The sequence below is a fragment of the Ovis aries genome, chromosome 3 (assembly GCF_016772045.2).
Source record: "Ovis aries strain OAR_USU_Benz2616 breed Rambouillet chromosome 3, ARS-UI_Ramb_v3.0, whole genome shotgun sequence".
Classification (NCBI taxonomy): Eukaryota; Metazoa; Chordata; class Mammalia; order Artiodactyla; family Bovidae; genus Ovis; species Ovis aries.
Window position 1 is genome coordinate 70,230,982 of NC_056056.1, and position 25,443 is coordinate 70,256,424.

Here is a 25,443-nt window from a genome sequence, read left to right on the forward strand (position 1 = left end):
GCATTTTGGACTCTTTTGTTGACTATGATGGCTACTCCATTTCTTCTAAGGGATTCCTGCCTGCAGTAGTAGATATAATGGTCATCTGAATTAAATTCATCCATTCCAGTCCATTTTAGTTCTCTGTTTCCTAGAATGTCAATGTTCACTCTTGCCATCTCCTGTTTGACCTCTTCCAATTTGCCTTGATTCATGGACCTGACATTCCAGGTTCCTATGCAATATTGCTCTTTACAGCATCGGACCTTGCTTCTATCACCAGTCACATCTATAGCTGGGTATTGTTTTTGCTTTGGCTCCATCCTTTCATTCTTTCTGGAGGTATTTCTCCACTGATCTCCAGTAGCATATTGGGCACCTACTGACCTGGGGAGTTCCTGTTTCAGTATCCTATCGTTTTGCCTTTCATACTGTTCATGAGGTTCTCAAGGCAAGAATACTGAAGTGGTTTGCCATTCCCTTCTCCAGTGGACCACATTCTGTCAGATCTCTCCACCGTGACCCGCTGATCTTGGGTGGCCCCACACGGCATGCCTTAGTTTCATTGAGTTAGACAAGGCTGTGGTCCGTTTGATTAGATTGACTAGTTTTCTGTGATTATGTTGTCAGTGTGTCTGCCCTCTGATGCCTTCTTGCAACACCTACCGTCTTACTTGGGTATTATTATTATTCAACCTTCCTGTAAAGATGAGGTGCTATTTTCCAGACACGCTAATCAGGAAGGCTAGGATGTGTGAAATTGTTTTAAGTGCCTAAGTCAGTAATCCTCAAGCAGAGGAGAAATTATTGAAAATAAAGAGTACCACTCAGAAACATTCAAAATGCATATAATTAGGCTCTGGCATAAAGAATCTGATTTAGCACCCACCTTAATAGAGATTGGACTTCCCTGTGGCTCACCTGGTAAAGAATCCGCCTGCAATGTGGGAGACCTGGGTTCAACCCCTGAGGTGGGAAGATCCCACGGAGAAGGGAACGGCTACCCACTCCAGTGTTCTGGTCTGGAGAATTCCATGGACTGTATATAGTCCATGGGGTCGCAAAGAGTTGGACAAAACTAAGCAACTTTCACTTCGGTTAATAGAGATTCCACTTTGAGAAAGACTTCTCAAAGTCCATTAGGCATATTGTAGGTGAGCCTGTTTTCCTTCCTATTAGGAATTCAGCCCACTTACATGGAAGAATGGCTGCACAATTGAGGTAGCAAGAGGAAATAGGAGATAAGGGAAGTATTAGGAAAATAAACTAATACTTATTGGGAACCTGGTGTTTAGTACTGGGGCTGGGCTTTTTAAAAATAGAGAAATTTAATACACTGATACAACCACCTTATGAAGTAATAAGCAGTCTCTCTACAAAAGAGGAAGCAAGGCTGGAAATGGTTAACTGCTCTGTCCAGGATCACACAGTTAGTAAGTCAAAGAGAGTATCTGGGCCTAAGTGTGGATTCAAAGTACATGCTATTACGGTGTGTGCTGCTTCCTACTACTAAAACGTACAGAAAGCCTTCCAATAATCAACTGTATTCACCTTTTCTCAAACTATCTTTGACCAGACTGCTGAAAAGGAAGAAAAGTAAAAAATTTTATGTCTGCTTTTCTTTCCTTATTTAGACATGTATGCCCAAAATACAACAGGATGATGTGTGAAGCAGAGTAATGGAGAAAATAAAGAAACTGAATAACCTGCCATTGACTACATGACAACACAGCTTGTGGACAGTTTATTCACTTTAAAATAGATACTGTGATGTAAAGTTGTCCAGAACTAAAATCTGTAGTATATAGTAGGCAAGTACAAAGGACAGCCAGCACAGTGTGCTTTGTTAAGATTAATCATTCTAAATCAAAAGGTAAGAATGATTTACTGTCTATACCAGGTACATATTTTGGGGGAAAACACACTCATGTCAAGGAGATATGATATAGATAGAAACAGATAAAAGTTCTGAAAGAGAAGCAACCTATGGCAATAAGAGTCTCTTGAAGTTAATGGAGGAAAAGAAAATTTACACGAGGCTTCACAGTGTGCCCAGTTTCTGGTTTAATACCTGGCAGAGAGCAGTTGCTAAATAAAAATTTGCTGAAAAGATTTCAGGCACTAGAATTTACATATTTAACAGTCTCTCATTTAAACAACCTATCAATTTCTTTCTTCATTATCTACTAGCTATATATAATTTACATAATAAATCTATTATTTAAAAACTTTCAATAGGTACAACAATTATATGACATTTCATTAGGATGAACTCTAAATTGCTTGGACAAGATTTATTTTGGAATCACATCATCCAAGCAAAGAAAGACACACAATCAGTTCCTAAGACACAACAAAAATGAAAAAGGTGAGACAAATATCTGCCTTAGAAGTTTATCAATAACTTCTTATATACACATATATATTCACAAAGTGGTTGAGAGTCCTTTTATACAATCCTTTATATGAGGTCCAGTGACTGAGAGCTCTGTAACAGGACAATGGTCAGATAATCATCGTGACTTCCAATGGTTTTTTCCCCCTGAACTTTGTTATCCTTTAGTTGGGGAGAGAAAGAAGTCCATTTTCATCTGCTGTATCTAAGATTTTACAGATCACTGGAGATTCAACCTAAAGAACGATAATAAAACCATTTTAAAGTTGCTAAGCTGAATACTTTATTCAGTATTCTGCTGAATGAATACATATAAATTTGGTAAATTTATATGAGTCCTTCTTTTGGATAAGTCATCCAATGTTATTTCTACAAAGTGAATTTTTTAGAAAACAATTTTTAGTCATCCATATAAAATGCTAGATAGGTAAGTAGTTATTTTTATCTTTAAGTAAAAGATATAAGAAAGAAAAGGAGTAAAGGGCAAGAAAAAGAGAAATACACAGCTAGGTCTTACATAACAAAATGTAGAATAATATGGCAAAATAATCAGTTGCACCATTCAAGAAAAGGGTAAAGAAAAATGGTCAAAGATGGGCCAGGTGTTAAAATTATCAAATTTAAGATAATGATAATAAATATAATGGAGGAAATTAGAGGAAATAAGTGGAAAACATAGACAACATGTGTGAATAGATGGGGGATTTTAACAGAGAAAATAAAACCATTAAAAAAAAAAACTGAAGAGCAATGTTAGAAATGAAAAATATAGCAGAGATAAATTCATTCAGAGGTGGACAGGACACAGCAGAGGAAAGAATCAATGAACTTGAAAGATGATTCAACAGAAAAGATGTGGCCCAAATTGACACAAGAAAAAGGTAAGAATAAGATAAAAGAAGATTTGGGGACAACTTGAAATTAGCATGTTTTAATCAGAGTCCCAGAAATAGATGACAGGCAAAATTTTTCCAAAACTCAGACTCAACACTTAGGAACTTGGCATTTTAAAAAATTTTATAAATTATACCTCAATAAAAAAGATTTCAATTTTTACAGAGGTGATATGAGGGTTATATTAAATTCTGGAGACTACTGAACATCCTTTCTGGACTTAATGCTAAACATTAAATGTGGCCCCAAACTGAATTCCTGAGTATTAGTTTTCCACTTACCCCAAGGATATACTGACAAGAGTGAGGCTCTAGCATATATACTGTGACAGCATGAGGAGAATCTGATTCTTTACACCTAAAACAGAGAGTACTTTAAGCTATTGCCCAAACCACACAAAATTATTTTCTTTCTTTTCAAGGATAAAAATATCTTGTAAGTAGTTCTGTACAATTAATAATTGAAATAGCCGAATTCGACAATAACTATTAAAATAATAACAATTACAATTATGATTTTACTATCTTACAATAAAACTATTTTGTGAAAAATTGTATTATAAATAAATATAATTATCTATAATTATATCTTATATAAACTTTTGCCCACAGGAAGCAAATTAAAGAGAAAGGCATAAAGCATGAAAACTAAAACTTACTTTAGTTTTACAGTCACCTGTCTTGGTTTGTCAGTAATATCACAAATATCTCCATTTCCATAAAAATGTGACACCATCCTGAGTCAGAAAAACAAACAAGTTTTATTAAACTAGAACTTCATTCATTCAGAGTAACTTTAATGGGTAGGGTGAGAAGATGGTTAGAGGGCTCAATTTTGCATTAAGTAAAAAAATCTAACTATATTCTTTAAAAATACATATTTTAAGGTTATGTCACAGAGAAAGTCTTTCAGGTTCTATAGAATATCAAATTGAGATATTTCTTAGTGGTTTAATTAATAAGAATGATCTTATTAATAACTTGCATATTATTTACTTGTATACAAATAATTAAGGTTAAACTGCTTTTTAAAAAGTTTTCTTTTAAAGTTAAGCACTTCCCCAGCTCTTCTTTTCCCCTACCCTGAATATTGTTTGCTCTGTCAGTTTTCCCTTCTTCCTACCCTCCATTTAGCTGCACTCCTTAAAATAATGTAATGCAGGAGTAAGAAGGTAAAGCCTATGCTAAGCTATAAATTCCAAAGAGCAGGAACTAAACAAAAGTTTAATTTTGTTAGCCTCATACTTGTGTGCTTCAATACTTTGTTGCACATGATACCATGAGCTACTTTCACTTGAAAAATATAAACATTTAAAAAACTGGTCTGTTTAGTATATTAATACTTAAATGCCTATCTCTTAACTTTGCTAATTTTGATTTTGGTCAGTCCAAGAAGTCAGTACATTCTAAAAACAGATCTCTCAATACCATCTGTGCTAGGAAGGACAAAGTTAACATCTGAGAAGGAAAAAGAATGAATGATTTAATATCACTGGGTAATGGATTATAAGAAAAGCTAAAGCTTAGTTATTCTTGGGTAAGAAGAGATCAATTTCCTCCTGCTATAACAAGATATACCTAATAGCCCAAAGAAAAGTTGAAGTAGTTTTTCAAAAAGACATTGTTTAACTATTTTCAACCACTACTGCACAACGGTTAAATAACAAAGGAGAATGCTAGAGTATGTTTAAAGAGAATTAAGTAACTTAAGGAGGTAAAGATTATACATGAAGGGGTAAAATGCTTTATAACAGGGTTAGACCTAATACCTGGAATTGCAGCAGTGTTACTAACACCAACACTGTCAAAGGAAGTAGTCAAAGTTCATTGCATGCAATTGCCAGGCACTACCCTTTATACCAATTACCTCATTTAAATGTTAGAACAATTATCTGAGGCAAATACTACTAGACATGAAAATTGAGGCTTGCAAAGACTATGTAATTTGACCAGGGTAGTAGCTGAGTCACCAGTGTTTGAATCCAAGGTATCTGACTTCAGAAACTCCTCTTTAACTATTACACTGTGTTGTTTCCTCTTTAAAAAACACTAACCTAAAAAATGTCCCAGAAAAAAAAAAAAAAGATTTTATTTTAAATTGACATTTTCCAATATTCTGAGTTTTAAATATTCTAAGATCCAGAGATGAATAAAGTTAGTATTTACCTGACTGTCTGGGTACCATCATCTTGAAGGTGATAGGCTCTAGCGGTATTCTTCTTAGCCCATTCAATATGTTCTTCTTGGTTCCATGTTCCCACAACCACAGAGGTTTTCCCACTATCCTTGTCCTAATATATGAAACAATATTTTTGACAATGAATGTTTGACATCAAGGTGACATTTATGCTGATGGGCTATAAGCTATAGAACTTATCTTCAACTGCACACTGGATATCTACGTTTAGATGTAATAATGCTAGTCAAACTTGATGAGGAGAAATTTGAGCTCATTATTGTTTATTCCTTGTTCTCTGAATTATGAAACTGGCACTTTCTAGTCAGTAGGTCCAGATGTAGTTATTTTTGACTCTGTTGCCCTTCACTCTACATTCATCAGTCCTGTCACTTTCCTGGAGATGGTCTTGGCTTCACTCTTCTATTGGTCTATTGCCAGCATCTCACCCCTCAACTAGAGTTTACTCTCTCATACCTAGATACTATAACTACATACTACAATGATTCCTACTTAAATCTCTGGCCTCTCTCTCTTACTCATTATATACAAGTTTCCATATTATTCATTTGACATGATGCACCCTATACTGCCCTTTACATTGACTTCTTCCCTCTCTCTCAATTTTCTTTCCTTCCTGTCTTCCTGTTTTTCTTTGTATTTTATGCCAAGGACCATGTTGGGTACTAGTATACATCTGATGAGTAGAATTAAAAACCCTTACAGAGGCAAAAAGGCATAGCCACTGTATAGTGGAGCTTACTGCCTAGTGGAAGAGACAGAGCCATTAAACATTCTTTTAGCAACCACACCACAAATTCCTAGACAGACAGGTATTAGCCTGGCATAGTAAACTGTTTAATAAGAGGGTGGCTATAGAGATTGTCTGGGTTTGAATTCTGGTTTCACCATTTACTACCTATGTGATTTTAGGCAAGTTACCAAATCTTTGCTTCAGTTTCCTTATCTTAGAATAACAATACTCATCTCTTATGAGCATTACATGAGTTAATATGCTATGTGTAAAGTACTTAGAATAGTGCCTAGTATACAGTGAGTACTATGTTAGTTAGCTACTATTATTTTTGTATACTCCAAAGTTCCTACCAGAGTTCCTCAAAAAGTTCTAGGTTATACTACCTTAGCTAAAGTAAGTTTGATAAAACCTAGTGTTGGCAAGTGTATAGGAAAACACTCATTATTAATGGAAATGTAAACGATCCAACCTTTGGAGGCAACTGTTCGGTATGCATATATTTTGACCTACCAAGTACATTTCTAGATGTGTGTACTATGAATGTACTTGCAAAAGTTTACAAACGCAACTATTTAAAAATGTTCACTAAGATGCTATCACAGCAGAAACTGGAAACAACTCAAAGATCATCAGTAGAGATCTAATTAATACACTGTGTGTATAGGCATAATTTTCTGTACCTGCTGAAAAAAATGAAATCAGTTGTTGCTGACATGGAAAGATCTCCAAGATACTAGGTGAAAAGAACAAGTGCATTCAGTATATCCTGTCTGTATAAATAAAAAGGTTACATCAAAATTTATGTATATGCATTATTTTTTTCCCTTTTGGTTGTTAACTAAGAAAATGTTACTTTTGAAAAATGGGACAATAGTGGAGGAGAATTTTACTTTTCATTCCATTCTATATTTCTGGCACATATTCCTTTAATTAAAAAAACAAAAAACAAAAAACAAAAAACAACCAGTGGGTATTATCTGGACTGTACTTAGATGGTACTTTATCTTTTTTGTATTAATAAATGTTATTAAAAAATACATAAAACATCAACAAAGCAGCAAGAATAAGAGGAAAGCATGATGAAATGGGACAGCTCAGGTTTAATGGAAGAAAAAAAAAGTCCTAGTTTACAGATGCCACATACATTTTTTCAGAATGATTTAAATGTGGAAAGTGAGTTGATCTTTCCTGATATGATCCATAACGAAATTTAAGATCAGCTCAAAACATCTCAGGAGGGCAAATACGGTATTTTCTAATTACCAGTTGTTATTTATTTTGGGGAATAAAGAGCCTTTTAAAACAACCAAATCAATATTTATTAATATTAATGTTTGTCTTCAGGGTCTAGCAGTTTACCTTACTAAACGAAGTACAAATAAAACTATTTGGGCTTGAACTTCAGAACTGAAGCAGCTTTAAGGTATGAGATTCAAGTGTGAGAGAATGCTGATTTATGACAGTATAAATGAAAGCATAAAGAGCATTTAATCTTAAAACTTAAACTTGGACCTTATGGTACCTTCTTTCAGCTGAGAAACTTGCTGTATTTATCCTATTTTACTGACACTAGTGACAACATTCTATCTTACCATTCATGTTCCTAAATATGAGTTATAAAATGACTAATTTCTTAGCCAAAGCTGAAGAGGTTAGTCATAGTAGTGTATTATTCTTCCAGACTGACAGTAATGCAAGAATCTGAGTAGTTAATAAACAACGTTACTTTAAGATGACTGATGTAGTCTTAACTAACAATAAGCTTTCCATTTCCCAGAATTTAGAGATGTTTTGTTGAATATTTCCATATTAAAATCATGTCATATTTAAAAGTAACACCAACCCCACTCCTCTATTTTTCCACAAAAGATTTTTGAAACTTTAAACCATTTAGTGATAGAATGATATAAATGCTGTGCCATACCTCATGGTATTGATGTACGTGTTTGCCATAGCAGAATTCATATTTCCACCAACCAACACCCTACAGGAAAGGAAACAGATCAAGTTTCAGTACAGAGATAGGGGTACCAGGGTTTGTCTCAATATTGCCACATGATAGTAATTAAAAAAATTGTACTAGCAATAATATGGTTGAAAATCACAATTAAAAACTATTAATAAACTTAAAAAATGGACATACAGAGAATAACTTTCTTGGTAAAATAAAGTAAAATGAAAATTCTACTTATAACCATATTTTCAACTGAAGCTGTGAGTCAGAGGCAAAATTCCACCTTTGCAGATATTAGCTCAAGTTTTAAATGAGCTAATGTAGGCTCATAACCAAAATACAGGCTATACAATCACTGGTGCCCATTCTAGCAGTTAGCCAGAATCACACATGAATTACTTATTTAAATAAGCAATTCTTATATATATATATTTTATCAAGTAAAGGTCAAGTTTTAGCCTGTGAATAAAGAGAAATTATAATGACTATGCCTTAAGTGAGATGTAGAGAAATATCTGTTGGAAAGCTTCCAGAATCCTGCCATTTCTCTATAGACAAAATATCTTCTTCAGTGCTGCTAATGTCTCTTGATAAATAACATACAAAGTGAAAGCTGGAAGATAAATACTTAAACTGAAGGTTTATTTCTCACCCCGTGAAAGCAATAGGAACCACTAAGGAACTCTTTTATGAGTTGGTCATCTGTCAATTTGGATATGTGGGTTGTTCCAACAGTGAGCATTGGCTGAGAACCAACAGCAATGGGTTTGTGGATTGCTGGGAATCTCTCTTCCTTAGTTGATTGCAAATCTTCCTAAAATTAAACACATATTTATAGGCTTCAATATGACTTATATTATTTTTTTTTAACTTTGCAAAATTTGGAAAATAAAAGTTGCCTACTCATTTTTAATGTGCTTTAAGAAAATGAATTTTGCAACACTTAACAGAGTAGAGAAAGCTCTAGTCAATTGTTAGTTCCATCTACCAGTTAGGGGTATGGTGACCATTCTTAACAATACAGAGATAATTTCTACTCCGTATGTTTTGTCTCATTATTCTTATTAAGTACTTCACTATCTGTTAGATTTTATATTTAGTTTAAAAAAATGTGGTTACTGTCTATAAAGAAAGGATAATAAGCAGGCTAATAAAGGGCTAAGTGGGAACGAACATGAATGTTAGTTGTAATTATTCAAATGTAGCAGGACCTGGTTGCTGCCCTGGAGCAAACTGCAGTGTAATAAAGGAAGGGTGCAGGGAATAGCAGATTCGCAGAGGTATGGGTGATTCAAACAGACTGATGAAGAACTGAAACATAAAGACTTCACAAAGAGAAAACCCTTGCTTAATTCATGGGACATTAATAATTTGTGACTTATGTGAACGTCTGCTATGTGTTGTGGGTATGTGCACATGAACCTGAGAAAGAGGTAAGAGCAAAGATGTGTGGTATGGTATGACAGTTAAAACCAAAGACAGAAGCAGGCACCACACGGTGGAAAACTATGTAATGCTAAGTCTGAACATTAACTTTTAGGTTTTAGGCAAAGATATGGTATGATCAGATTTTTAAGTAATTACTTTAGCAGTCACAGGGATGAAGGGATAGTAACAAATCTGGAGGTGGAGAGTCAAGTTAGGAGCTCAGTAACCCAGGCCAGAGATGAAGAGACTCAAACATAAGGGAGTGACAAGTGGGGTGGAGAGAAGAGGACAGTTATGAAAGAAGTCAATGATTTAGAATCTGGACGTTATCTGGGTACTGACAGTGAGCAGAGAGGAAATGAATCTAGACCACAACTGAGGGAATAAGTGTACCAATGAACTGAATAAAATAACAATAAAGAAATTAAACAGTAAAATGTATGTAGTTACTGTAGTTGCCACTGGCCAGTTTTGGTTCTTTTCTTGTTTTCATCTTGTATAACAGGAGTCACTGGATGGTTATGTTGGAAACCAATGCCTTATCCTCTCTTCTTCAGTGTTAAGAACAAAGACTGCCAAGATGCCTTCTCATTTTTTTAAAAAAAAATCTTGACTTTTACATGGCTCTTTCTACATTTATAAAATGTAGGCTCTTTCTACATCCAGAGCCTATACTATGCTCTTGGCACTATTTTAAATACTGAGTATTAAAAATGAAGGAGACATAGTTACTACTCATAAGAAGATAAGGTCTAATAGAGTAAAACAGTTACTTAGAATACATGAGACCTATAGCAAGGCCAGTGAAGAAAAGAATACTGCACAGTGAAACCTGTAGCTGAGAAAAGGGAAAGAGGTAAGAAGAAACAGGACCGTTTATTATTGTTTCTTTTGGATAGAACATCTACTTCCATTTTAAGGAAAATTACCCCAATAAAAGCAAGATGATAGTAGTTTTTGAATCAGGGTTTGGAAATTTAGAAAATAGATTCTTAATAAATCCAGTAATTTCCAAATTAATGTGGTATAATAACGTAGGGCTTCCCCTGTGGCTCAGTGGTAACGAATCTGCTTGCCAACGCAGGAGAGGTGGGTTCGATCCCTGGATTGGGAAGATTCCCCTGAGAAGGAAATGGCAACCCACTCCAGTATTCTTGCCTGGGAAATCCCACGGACAGAGGAGCCTGGCAGGCTATAGCCAAGGGGTCGGAAAGAATTGGATACAACAATCGGAGAGCCAAATATATATTTTGTTAAAAAAAAATTCTTTATGGTAAACCTTAGTTCAAACTTGAAAGGCAAACCATATGCTAAATATTAAAAAAAAAAGTTATGTGTAATAAATTGAATTTCTAAAAAAATTATTCTGAGATAAAGATGACTAGTTCTAAGTAATTACTCACAGTATTACCTAAGATTTCATATACACCATGTACTATCAAGATGCTAGGTATTCTGAAAGCATTATAGCTATCATCTATAGCTTTAAAATTTTTTTTCTCAATTTGCGGATTTAACACATAAAAGAAAAATAAACTGGCATTTCTTCCTTGAAGAATAATTAAAGTTGGGTTTGTGAAGAATTTTGATGGAGCTGACTTTTAAGTACTTGTTAGTACTGAAATCATTATCAAGAAGATGAGAAAATAATTCCATTTCCAATCTTTCAATACAGCACTTCAAATCAAATGCAGATTACGGTTAAGACAATGTTTCCTCCTTATCATAATGGGCAGGTTCATAACATCCACAAAGAGTCTGGCAATATTTTCACAATAAGTATTCAAGAGGAAGGGGTGATAAAGGCCTTGTAGTTAAATTTTAATTAACCCACTGTTAAATATTAACAGCATACTAGGTATCATACAAGAAGCTGGAAACTCCAAGTAATGAAAATTTTAAAAATCTTCCCCCCCTTTTAATGAAGAACCATGGGAAAAAAACCCGATTTTAACCATGTAAGTGCTATACCAGAGGGCTGAATAAAATACAAGCTCACAGAAGAGGAAACATTGATCTCATATGCAGGTAATCCATTAGAAATCCTGACTCATTTGCAAACAAAGTGACACTGAAAGCAGATCTTCAAGCTTACCCCTGACAAATTTCTACTAGTTCATCAGGTGTAGGGAGGGAGGGGAGAAGACAACAGAAGAGGGAAAACAGTATATCCACAGTCAAGGAGGCTGGAAAGAATGTGGCACTTTTAGGAAATGCTTAAGTTGTTCAAAATAGCTGGCTTCAAAGGAATGGAAATGAGAGATGAGGCTGAAGCCATATCATGAATGGTCTTCTATTATTGTTTGATAAAATGATTGTATGAACAACAATTTCATCTTGAGGTATCAGTTCAGTCGCTCAGCTGTGTCCAACTCTGCGACCCCATGAACTGCAGCATGCTAGGCCTCCCTATCCATCACCAACTGTCGGAATCTACCCAAACCCTTGTCCATTGAGTCGGTGATGCCATCCAACCATCTCATCCTCTGTTGTCCCCTTCTCCTCCTACCCTCAATCTTTCCCAGCATCAGGTGGCCAAAGTACTGGTGTTTCAACTTCAACATCAGTCTTTACAATGAACACCCAGGACTGATCCCCTTTAGGATGGACTTATAGATCATGTTAAATACCAAACAGTTAAATGAATTATCAAATATTCATTTCAGGCAGAACATTTTATCAGCTGTTTGGGAAGGATTAGAAGGAAGATGTGTGACATTGGTTTTAGGTCTTAAGAAATGATGAGGTTCTGAACTAAAGACAGATTTGAAAAGCTGTCAGAGGATAACACTGACAGCACTGAGAGACAAGCAGAGTGACTCCGGTTTCTGACTTGGACAACTGGGTAGAGCACACAGCTTTAAAAGGAATGGCAAAGACAAGAAAAGTGTCACTGTGAAAGAGGAAAAAAAAGATAAGTCTGAGATGACTGAAAATGTATATATGTCCAATAGGAAAGAAAGTGCAGTCGCTCAGTCGTGTCCGCCTCTTTGTAACCCCATGGATTGTAGTCTACCAGGCTTCTCCGTCCATGGGATTCTCCAGGCAAGAGTACTGGAGTGGGTTGCCATTTCCTTCTCCAGGGGATCTTGTCGATCCAGGGATAGAACCTGGGTCTCCCGCATTCGAGACAGACGCTTTAACCTCTGAGCCACCAGGGAAGCCCCATATATGTCCAATAGGCAGATGAAAAGGGAAGATGGCGTATCAAAAGGGAGAAGCAGTAGAGACAAGTGGTTAAGAGGGACAGATTCTAGAATCAGACTACTTTGATTGTAATCTCTAACCCATCACTTGTCACTTCCCCTCTGAACCTTAGTTCCCTAACCTGTTAAGGTGGGTAATAATATATCTTATATGCTATTGTAAGGATTAGATAATAGCTGTAAGGACTCAATTGTTGTTTAGTTGCTAAGTCTGACTCTTTTGAGACCCCATGTACTGTAGCCCAGTCTGTCCATGCGATTTCCCAGGCAAGGATACTGGAGTGGGTAGCCACTCCCTTCTTCAGTAAAGATTCAATACATGTTAATAATTGTGATTGTGATTTGAGTTCAGGAGAAAGGTCAGGGTTGTAGATGTATATTTATAATACACAGGCATGAAAATGTGAGTTGAAAGAATGGTCGTGGATGAGCTTACTTAAGGAGACAATGTACAAAAAGGAGAGAAAGGACCTGTGAACAGAACCAAGGGAACTGTAACATTTTAAGAAGCAGGAATTAGAGAAAGAGCTAGTACACAGGAGAAGAGAACCAGTAAGATAATGACCTGAAGCAAAGAAAAGAGAAAAAGTTCAAGCTTCAAATGTTCAGCTAAGATCAAGTTATGCACATGTCTAGCAAATTTAGAACCAAAGACAGTTGTTGATCTTAGTAAGAACCATTTAAGGAGAATGACAGAATGATGGTTTGATAATAAATAGCAATGAGTTGAAGAATAAATAAAGTATTAGGAGATGGGCTGTAGTCTATTTTTTCAAGAGGCTTAGCTGGGAAGTTCAGTTAACTAGCTGAAAAATTTAACTGAAATGAACAGGATGCCAAACTTTAAAATATTATGGAATCATGAGTGTAAGAAAATGCTAAAACAGTTTCTGGGAAGTACTAGAATAAGGAAAATTAAAATCAAAAGAATTGGAATTGACAATTTTGAGTCAGGAAAATAAATTACTATTACCGTACCACGGAAATCATTAAAATATTGATAATATGTTATGATTTTTGGAAATGAAAGCACTGAGAAAATACTGTTAGATAATTCTCACACCTCTTTGTTTCTCCTAAAAGGCACCCTTAGTATTTCTTCCTGTTGTTCCAACTGTCTCAGGGTGAGGGGTTTAAACGGCGATCCTGGTAGTGACTGGCAAAATATGTCATTCACAGGAGATGCTCTGAATCTGTTCAGTGAGAACAAAGTGTTAAAGCTAAGCATACAACATTTTAAATCGTGTGCATTTCATGTTTAAAATATTAAATCCACATCCTACCTATATTTAGGATGATTGCACAAGAGTGGTGTCAAAATGACAACTTCATATTCACAAGTTGTAACTTCAGCTACTGAAAGAATTTCATGCTTAGATTCAGGATGACATATGTACATCACAGTACTTGATCTGGGCCGGTTCTGTTTCAAACTACAAGGTGTACCATTTCCCATTCCCACTGGATAGTAGGGTGTCATCTGACCTTCGATATTTTTAGTGGGAATCTTAAAAAAAGAGTATAAGACAGACTTTTCATTAGAAATAGAGGTGGGGTGAGGATGGGAGAAGCACTTATTCTGAAAGGAAGAACACTACATTTTATTTATAAACTAACATTTATTTAATATAATGGTAACACTTCTGTATTTTCTATAAGCTCTCCTAATGCTCTTTTGGTTCATATTCTTACTTGAATATATACATATTTTCAGAGCTAATTTAATATAGCATAAAAGGAAATTTTTACTTGGTGCTAAAATTAAGTTGTACATTTATATAAAGGATTACAAAGACATAATTAATATGAATTATCAATAGTTATAAAGAAAGAGACCAGGATAAAATACAGAAACTTCCTATACTGGGCTGGTCAAAGCTTTCTTCACTAAACCCTCAGTGGATGCCTGTGTTAGAATTTAGATTCTAGTATAAGTCTGAAGTTTGATTTGTCAACAAGTGGGGCTACACAGTTAATACTATCTTCTAAAACAGAAATCTAAATATTACACTGATTCATCAATCTGGTTATTCTTCTTTCCTGTTATTAACAGACACCCTTCTCAGCATATAAACTCTTAAGTAAATCTATTCAAGACCAACAAAAGACAAATGAAGACATTTTTACAGAATGGGAGAATAAAGGAGATCATCTCAGAAGACAAGGATTACTAAGGAGTTAGCTCCCACACTTTTATCAACAAACACAAGAAAAATTACATGGACGGGCTTTAAAAAGATGTTGTTAATAATATCTCCAAGCAAGCTCTTTGGAGGCAGGGAGCTTATCTTGTATCACTTTGGTACCCTGTCAGTGCTATATCTAAAACAGGCAATAAATAAAAGATTCTAGAGAAAAATATTTTGAGGTTTCTTGTATGTTGTTTTCATGCTAATATCTGGAATTAGAAAATCCTGGGTTCAAATCTCAGCTCTGAATTCACCAGTCTTATGACTTTGACCCAATTTCAGTTCTTGTCATTTGTAAAACCAGAATAATAATACATAACCAAAGGCTATAGGGAGAATTGAGCATTACTCTACTGGGGCTCAAAAATGTGAGTTTTCTTCCCTTACCCTTTTCTTCCTCTTCCTTTATCATTTCACACTTTGAATTCCATCTTGCTATCCTCCAGAGCCAAAATATTTTGAGATAAATATTTTATCTCAAAGGTGGTCTGTAAAATTAAAACCTTTTAAAATAGCAATGCTATGTGTGTCTATGCAGAGCTAATCAATTTCTCCAAAGCCACCTTTTTAAATTACAGGTACCCCTTTTAAGTAATTTGTAAGACTTTTTGCCATTTTACTTTACTTCTAATAGAAGTATCATTACGATATGAAAACATTTATAGGAATATTCTCCAACAGTAAGTTATTTAACTTTATGGAAATTTTAAGGATTCAGAAGTCATTCCTTAAACCACAAGGGCACTTAAAATTGTAATTAGTCACCCTAAGGAATTGTTGTTTTTTAAACAATCCTACTTTTCAGTCATCAATTATGCATTCAGATTCAATAAACATTCATGAAAGGCCTATATTATATCTAGCACTCTACTTTGCACTGCAGAGTAAAGAGATAAAAGACAGTCCCTGCTTTTAAGAAGCTTGCAGTCTTGTAGCTTGTTATTTACATATACAGTTTATCTGTTTTACCCACAAGAGACAGGGTTCAAACAAAAGAAAAAAAAATGTAAAAGCTCCTATTGTAATTGTTTGCAATGTTAAATAGAGGGGAAGAACCACCGTTAAGCACAGAAGTGATATAATGCTATTATAGAAACTTTCCCAGACACATCTTTGATAAATTCATTTATTTTTGTATGATCTTAAAAGTAAATAAGAACAATATAGGATAACTTTTGCAGAAAAACCTAACAGATTGCAAATTTTCTTTGACCAAATCCTTTGAGGTATTCGATAGACAGTTAAAGAACACCTGGCTATATTCTGTCAATTAAGTTACATAAATTTGTGTTTAGCTGTTCAGAGTAAAACATCACCAATTATCACTTGCCTCTTTTGATTTTTCCTCTTCTTCTGCTTCTTGTTCTGTGGATTAATACAAAAGTAAGTATAAATAATGAGTGGTGACTTATATACAAGACATAAAATGACTAAGTTTTCAATTTGTAACCTTAAACTTCTTTCTAAAGAAGACTCAAAGCATACACATAATTTTTATCTTACCAGTTTAAGCTAATTTTCTTGAAATGGTTTCTTTTGAAAGAATAGTCATTTAATTATTTTATCTTTATCTAGGAAATAGTCTACTTGAGGCATAAAAACTGGTCACAAGTTTTCTTCTAAAATGTTTTTATCTCAGTGAAAGGTTTACTCTTAAAAGAGTTGGCTAATTTGAATAATAGATTAATAAAAACATTTCATAATTTGAGGGATATATCTACATGTCTACTTCCATATATAAAGACTTTGTTTAAACCAAGCAAAAGCTAACACTATATAAATATAACAATGACATGTATATCTCACCAGACTTAAAAATTTATTAATACGTAGAAAAAGAGCAACAATGTTTGTTAAAGCAAAAAATAATGAAAAGATCTCTTTGAAAAAGTTTTCTAAGGTATTGTTTAGAAATTTATGTAAGTGTTTTACAATTCATTCCAACAAGATCTTTTTTTCTTAATCGACTGGCTGCACCATGTGGCATGTGATATCTCAAGTTTCCTGACCAGGGATTGAACCTGTGCCCCCTGCACTGGAAGCATGGAGTCTGTAACCTCTAGACCATCAGAGAAGTCCTTCCCACAAGATCTTTTAAATTCCAATTTGAATATATACTTTAAACCAAATACTAACATTATTACTAAATCACTCTGTAGAAACAAACCTTTTTCGGATAGAAGGTTCTTAGCCAACATATTTCCAAGGTAGTACTCGTGAATATTTACTTTCTATATTAAAAAAAATAATGATGTAGTAAGTATTTTGCAAATACATTTTTAAAGAACACAAATTTTAAAAAATCTCATTATTACAGTTTTCATTTTATAATGTTCCATATTTCATAGTTTGAAGAAAAAATACCTGACCACTTTCTTTCTCTTCATGGTACTGCCGAATGTGTTTTCCATGACATACTTCATAAGTCCAGTAAGACTCAATCTAAGGGAGATGGATGTATACAAAAGCCACATAACTCAGCTGAATTACTTTTTGATATTTTAAGCAACCGAGTAGATTTCTCCCAGGATTTAGAATAAACTTTCATTAAATGAAAGTTATTACTATGCCTCAGAAAATAAAAAATTTCTGAAGCCTATTCACTGTTTTCACTAATTAGATAAATGTAAAAATTCTGTGAAGCAAATAGGTCTACACCTGGGGTCTGTAATAAACATCCAGCCAAGGGACCATTTTCTACACAGCCTCAAAGATAATAATGAGCACTTTTTATTAAAATTGTATATAAGGAAACTTTCTTTTTAAACATTCAGTTTGGTAAGTGATATATTTGATAAGTGATATTACTGGGTGTTTGCCGCATATACAATACTACGCAGGAATTTACATTTTCAAGGGTTTACTGGCTGCTGGAAATTTATTTTCTAATTATCAAGTGAACATAAAATACATACTCTGTAGGAGCAACTGCTTTGTTTAAATAGGGGCTCCAACAGCTCTCTTGGATTCGGGCCTTTATAATCCTTTTCTTCTTCCTATGAAAGAATTAAGAGTTTAATATCATTATTTGGGAATTTTCTTCAACTCTGCTGTTTAGCTATTAACTCATTGGTCATATCACAAATGCTTGGAAATAAAAGGGGAAAAAGTCAAAAGATTTAATAAGATCCTATGGTATGCCATTTCTTTCAAAAGAACTGAAATATATGCAGCAACATTGATGGACCTAGAGATTTCTATATTGAGTGAAGTCACACAGAGAAAGATAACTATCATATGGTATTGCTTGCATGTGGAATCTAAAAAAATGGTACAAATGAACTTATTTAGCAAAAAGAGAGTCACAGATATAGAAAACAAACTTATGGCTACCAGGGGGAAAGGTGGGGGAGAGAGCTAAACTGGGGGATCAAAATTGACATATACAAACTATTATATATAAAATAGATAACTGTTAATAGTAAGGACCTACTGTATAGCACAGAGAACTCTACTTAATACTCTGTAATGGACTACATGGGAAAAGACTCTATAGAAGAATGTATACATGTGATGTATAACTGATTCACTTTGCTACATACCTGAAACTAACACACTGTAAACCAACTATACTCCAATTAAAAAAGAACTGAAGTGTAAAACACAGAGCCATAGAAAAATCTTCAATTCTTCCTTCTCTTAGAAAACAGTTTCTGAGTATCAGTTTCCTGAACAATTCTTATACACCTACTTGAGAATTTCTAGCTATAAAAGCCTCGGATAGTTGAATCTTACATAATACACTGGAAAGTTTTAAGATACTTCTCAGTTTTCTAATTTTACATTTCAGACTTGAATGCCATAAATATGTGTATAATTATGTATATTTGTGTCTTAAGGTTTAAAATAAAATGAAATAGATAGCTGTCTTTCACAGATCTTAAATCTGAACAAAACTTCTTAAGAAAGCACTCACTGAGTTTAATACTGCCATTTTAGAGATTGTGAAAATATTCTATAATTAGCTCAAAAAATTTATTGAGTGGAGGAATTGAGTTTCAAATTTGTTCAAGGTTCCACAGCTAACTATAGCCTATACCTCAGCCTCCTGGCTCCTAGGCTGGTGTCCTTTCCATTTTACCATGCTGCCTCTGTTTCATCTTGAAAGAAGTCATTGCCTTAAAGGATGGATAAGAGGCAGTTAGCGCATTTTAGGAGGAAGAAATGGGCAAGAGCTAAGGTAATGAGAAAGTACAAGGTACCTACAGATTTATTTACTAGCAGTTCTTTATAAAAAGTCACATATACATAATCTAAGAATTCAGGAATAATGTGATTACTATTTTTATGGTAAGACAGCATTACTGAGAAACCTGTCACCCAATTTTATTTTAAAGTATGCAGTTGCAATGTTTTAAATAAATGTTTGGTAACAGGAATTATCAATGTATTTACAAAAACTTACCTCATCCCCACTTGCCACTAGGGGAAGAATGCATTTATATTTTTCTTTATGTGTAGTTGTCATGATGACATAATTATCTTCTTTATACAAAACTCCAGTTGTAGGCTAGAAATAGAACAAAAAATGTACATTATTTTATCTGATTAAACTAAACTATAATTTATCATTTCAACAGAGGATTTTCAAACATATTTACTTCCAAAGACAGGAAAAAAAGTCTACATATTTTTTAATGATAAAATGAAGACAACAGACTTTTCCTTGGTGTTACAATGTAACAGAAAAAGAAGGAACAAAAATATAGTTTGGAGTATAAAGGAAAAGAAAAATCAGTAGTAATGCAACAGACTGAAGTTATAATATGGATTAAAAAGCATTTAGAGGCAGTGAATGTTCACGGATACACCATCACTGAATACTTATTACCACCTATACATGAGAGCCTACAGCACCTTACAAACGTACTCTCAATTCTTTTTGATGGGACATCTGAACCTAAGATAGTGCAGTAATTTTCATAGTTGGGTAACATATGGATAAATTACTATGAATCTTCTGTGCTAATTTAACTTTTTTAGTATGTATAAGGGTCAGCAAATTTTTCCTGTAAAGGGCCAGATAGTAAATATTTTAGGCTTTGTGGGTCATATGGTCTCTATCGCAGCTATTCAGATATGCCATTGTAGGAAGTAAGTAGACAGGTATTATTAGGTAAATGAATAAGCATGGATGTATTCTGAGAAAAAAACAAGCCAAAAAACCTTATAGAAATCAAGTTTGGAGTGGGCCAGCCTAAAGGTGTAATTTGCTGACTCATGGTATATAGCAACAAGACTATCGTTAAAGTGTTCTACAGTATAAAACCAAATTCACAAATCAAAAAGAACCAACATAATTCAAATGAACATTTCAATTACTATAACTGGTTATTATTTTACAAAAAATAAATCTCTGCTTTGTGACAGAAAATATGTCACTAATTACTAAGGCAGATGGAGAAGGAAATGGCAACCCACTCCAGTATTCTTGCCTGGAGAATTCCACGGACAGAGGAGCCTGGTGGGCTACAGTCCACGGGGTCGCCAGAGTCGGACACGACTTAGCGACTAAACCACCACCACCACCACCAAGGCAGAAGTTTTCAAAGTGTATGAGCAGTATTCTGTGGCAATTCAGCTCCCTCTTTTCTCTTCTGACAGCAGATAAAATCACTAAACTATTTGGCAATCCCTAGTAATGAAAGAACCACCCTTATTACAGGCCTCTACTCTTTCCTCAATTTAACAAAACAATCCTTAACTATAATAAAACCAGTAGTACTTGAAACTTCAAGTACTTGAAACCTTAAACACAAATAGAAATCAGGGCGATGTTTTCCCAAGATAATAAAGCAAAACAAAAAACAGCAGTAAATACTGACTGTATTAGCTATATGACAGTACCATTTGAGCCCTTTACATTATTATCTCATCAATGCTCAAAACAAGCATTGTACCCATTTCACTGAAAAGGAAACTGAAGCCCAGGGCTTAAATAATTTGTCCAAGGTAACACAGTAAACAGCACAGCCCAGAGAAGAAACCTAGCAGACTGGTTCCATATTCTGTGTGCTCTAAACTGTTTGAACATATTTGAATCAATTTGGTTTTAACATATTTGAATCAATTTGGTTAACATTTTCTTAGATTACTATACAGTGTGTGCTTGCATGTTAAGTTGCTTCAGTCGTGTCCTGGACTATAACCAAGGATCCTTATTTAAAAGAACATTATAAGTGAAGACAGGAATCAAAGAGATTTGAAAGTGACAGTTGCAAAGCCAAATTTATGATAAAGGGATACTTAGAAACATTTATTCAGTTTAGCCAACAAACTGCTGTTAAGACATAACATTCGTATCTTTTGGTATTTTTCAGATATGGTCAGAATATATGATGGTGAGTTGTGCAAAGAATGACTCACATTCATTTAGCTAGCAATGGATGGCTTGAGGTTTTGTCAAATCATTCCTGTGCGGCAGTGAAGCTGGACAGTAGCATATGACTTAAATGCATTCCTCTCTATTTGTGAAGTACCTGCAATCTAATGTTCAGAACTGGATTAAATAGCAATACTGACTCATTTACTAAAACGTTCAGAACAGTGCTAACTAACAATGGAAAAAGAAACTGCTTGTTTGGAACCACAGCAAAGAAAGACAATTCTTTCTTTGTAATTAAAACTATAATCTTGCATTTTATGCCTATATGATGAAATTTATTCCTTGTTTTTAAGGTTTAGGTTAAAGGTAACAGAAATAGAAACCATCCCTATTCTTATTTGAAGATTTGTTGTTGCTGCAAAGATTTGTTTTTCATTAGTTTAGGAAAGGCTGCTGCTGCTGCTGCTAAGTGGCGTCAGTTATGTCCGACTCTGTGCGACCCCATAGACGGCAACCCATCAGGCTCCTCTGTCCCTGGGATTCTCCAGGCAAGAGTACTGGAGTGGGTTGCCACTGCCTTCTCCATAGGAAAGGCTACTTTCCTCTTCAATAGAACAGACCAAATAACATTTCTTCTATCTGAAAACTCTTTGCTGAAATAGTGTATCATTTATTGGGATCACAAACATTTTTAACAAATTTTATCCAACTTTTTAATAATGGAAATTAGAGGAGAAAAGTTAACTTTTTGTGATTTTTTTAACTTAAAAAAATTTCTGATCAACTAAAATGCTTCCTTTTGATTTTGTAAAATAGGTTTTTACTTAAAAAAATGAATTCTGAATGCACATAATCACAGACAGTGTTTAAAAAAAACTAGTTTTATATAACTTGACACCTTAAAGTATTTCCAGTGTAAGAGGCAATATTAGCGATATGATAAAAATCAGATTTTAATATAATGAGACTAATCAAGGAGGGGTGTAGTCTTCAAGATTAAGGAACTTGAAATGTATCTTGGCAAGGGTGAAATTTCTAATGCTTGACACAAGTCTGGAGGAATTAAGGCAGAGGATGAGAAAGAAAGCTATCCTGGAGAATCTGTAAAATAAACTCAATGGCACAACTTGTTAACATATAGGACATGATTCAAACCACGGAGATGGTCACCATTTCCCCCAAATGTAGCATTTGTTTTCAAATGGGAATACATTTCTGTATTAGCAAAAGAAGTTGAAAGAAAATTAGACTTATTTTGTGGTTTTCCTTTGGAGATGTTCACGAATTCTGTGTGAAGTAATGAATAATTGAACATTTTAAAGACACAGAGATGATGTTTCAGAAGGAAACCAAAACTGACTGCTAAAAACCAGTAAAGAAAGAATATCATAATCATTAATTATTGGAAACATTAAAAAGTGTATGTATTTTTGGCATTTGATAATTTTTCTAAGTAAATTTGAAAGATGATGTATCATTTTGATATATCTGAATGGCAAGAGAATATAAAGCACAGAAGAGTTTTAAAGATTGAAAAAACCTGAGATCTTTTAATCCAGTCCCTCTCAATTTCAGGTGGTAGAGAGATAAAGGATCTTTATCCTAGTTCATTCAGCTGCTTAGTTACACACAAATGTCCATCCAACTGGCCTATAAAACAAAATGACAGTGCCAGGTGTGGAGGGTTGTAGTTTCAATTACACAAAGTAGGGAAGTGAAGCCTTGAGATTAAGAAAATAGTAAAAAAAATCAGATCAATGATAATGGTTCTTGAGGCTTATTTTTGCGGGAGGGCCATAGGCCTTTTGCTAAGGAATAGGAAAATGTCTCTAGGTTTTCCCCAAAATAACTCAAACTTAAAAAAAAGGAAAAAAATTCTTCCCAAATTTTCAAGCAAGCTCATCTTAGATTATGCTTTATTGTCAAACAAAAGTAATTAAAAACAAAATTTCAAAATAAAATTGTTAAGATATAGGAAAGGTTGGTCCACCATACATTGAGATCCTTTTCCATAACCTTTTGCAGCCAGCAAACAACAGTGCCAGAAAGAAAATGGAATGGTTTGGTAATAACTTCTAAAAAGGCTAGTTTTAGTCATCTGCATATAGGTCAGTAAATTTTTAGGGCCACATATTAGCATGCCTTTTTTAATTAAAAAAAAAAAAACACACTGATGTAGAGTAAAAAATTTTAATGACCACATTCTTTAAACATCTTTAAACATCTGCCAAGTTCATGCCTAGTGTGCTCTTCAGAAATAATCACAGAGGTTGGGCTAAAATATTCTCATCTCTCAAGTTGTAGATGACTTATAACAAACTTTTATATAAATATTTTAATATATTAGTATTTTCTGAATAAGAAACCTACTGTATAGAACTGGGAACTCTCCGTAATGCTCTGTAATGACCTATAGTGGAACAGAATCTAAAAAAGAGTGGATATATGTATGTGTATATAGCGTATATATGTGTTAACTGATTGAGTTTGTTGTACAGCAGAAACTAACGCAACGTTGTAAATCAACTATACTTCAATAAAAATTAATTTAAAATATCTCCTGGCATTAATGCAAAGACAAATTGGCTTCCCAGAGAAATATCTACTTAAATTTAAGAACCACTGAACTATCAGAATGGAAGAACTGAAAATAGAAAGGAGAAACAAACCAGGTGTGAAATATTAGCTAAAACCAACAACAGCAAATAGAAATCTCGGTTGTGGAAATGACGACATCCCTTATCCTGGGACATTCTGTGCTGACCTGACAGTATCACATATTCATGTTTTAGTGATACAGTAACAGAACAATATACTAAAATAGTCTTCCAAGCAGAACGACTGCTGATAATTGGAATAAGAATTAAAAAACAAAAAAACTTTTCAGGGGCAGGTGGGCTGTTACATTTTCCCTGATTTCCATTTTAAATAAATGAATTAATTACCATACGGTAAGTATCACAAGAGCCTATTTTTTATTGGCCGACAATGGATAGGAAGACTTCTCGGAAGTCCACTTCCCAAAGGAAGGACTGCAAATATTCATTACTTCGAGGTTATAAATACGTTTTTCAGTGTAGGAAAACTGACCATAAAATCTCATGTTCTGGAGTCTTAAGTAATGGTTATAATACATCAAAACTGTAAAGGACATTCTGCATAGTGTCGTTAACATCTCACTGGCCAAACAGCCCTTTCTCAGAGACAACTTGGAAGGTAAAAGAGCTGTGCGGTATATGTATACTGTGCATATACGAGAGGGAAAACGAGTATGAGAGGGAGCTCATATCCACAGTACAACTGATTGTGTAGGAAGGGTGTGCGTAATACTCCTTGAAGGAGACAAGGTTGCTGTTGGAGGAAGAGCTGCAGGTGACTTGCCAGAGAGAAAACAGATGCGCCTGACGTGGTTCTAGAAAAGCTGCTTCCACCGGAGGGGAGTGCTGGTAAACTGGAGAGACAGATTTCTTTAGAAGGGAGAACAGGTGACCGCTGGATCCTGAATGTGTACGCATGAAGGCACATCCACAGAACGTGTTTGATAAGCACTTGCTGTATGAATGAACGAACGCGGGGTTAATGAAGCTTTGGACTAGGAATGAAGCATGCACCTGCAGAGGAGGTTCTAGGGGAAAAAAGCGTAGAATCCCGAGAGAAGGGGCCGAACTCTTAAGTGCCAGGAAGAAGAGAGATGGCTACCGGGTTCGCAAGGGCACTGACCAGAGAGAACTCGGTGCCGGGCCAGTTGACTCGGAAAGGTATGTCATCGCTGAGCTGGGGTAGCGCTCGGCCACCTCCGGACGCCTCCAGGAGACCGCAGAGGACCAATAACACCGGCCCGCCTGGGACCAGACTCCGCGCGCCGCCGCCTCCTTCCTCCATCCTCCGCCGCCAGTTCTCCAGCCGCCGCCACAGCCTCCTCGGCCCACAGAGGAGAGGAGGGGGAGGAGGAGGAGGCGGCGGCGGGACTACCAAGCGTCCAGGCAGCCCGGGGCCCAACCGCCGCCACGTCTCCTTCCGGAGAGCCCGGCAACGCCGCCCCCGCCCCCTTGGGCTTCCCGCCACCGTTTCCGGGGCAGGTGGCTATCAACATCCGGGGCCGCCGAACCGTCTGCCTACGGAAGCCGGGACGGCGGTAGTG

General features: G+C 35.2%; 1 protein-coding gene across 2 annotated transcripts; it reads right to left on the reverse strand.

Annotated features, from left to right (window-relative positions):
- Positions 1-1,696: 1,696 nt before the first annotated feature.
- On the reverse strand, positions 1,697-25,339 carry ERLEC1 (endoplasmic reticulum lectin 1). Of its 2 annotated transcripts, XM_027965897.2 has the most exons (14): positions 25,023-25,339; positions 19,383-19,487; positions 17,893-17,973; positions 17,342-17,419; positions 17,145-17,208; positions 16,308-16,342; positions 14,072-14,295; positions 13,852-13,981; positions 8,807-8,968; positions 8,125-8,184; positions 5,434-5,558; positions 3,927-4,004; positions 3,550-3,625; positions 1,697-2,610 (listed from the first exon to the last, which is right to left on the reverse strand). In XM_027965897.2, the coding sequence occupies exons 1-14, from the start codon at positions 25,182-25,184 to the stop codon at positions 2,539-2,541; spliced, it is 1,452 nt and encodes a 483-aa protein (XP_027821698.2). In that variant the 5' UTR covers positions 25,185-25,339; the 3' UTR covers positions 1,697-2,538. The 2 variants fall into 2 exon arrangements, with proteins under 2 accessions (XP_027821698.2, XP_042102105.1); XM_042246171.1 differs by lacking the exon at positions 17,342-17,419.
- Between the last annotated feature and the right edge of the window lie 104 nt (positions 25,340-25,443).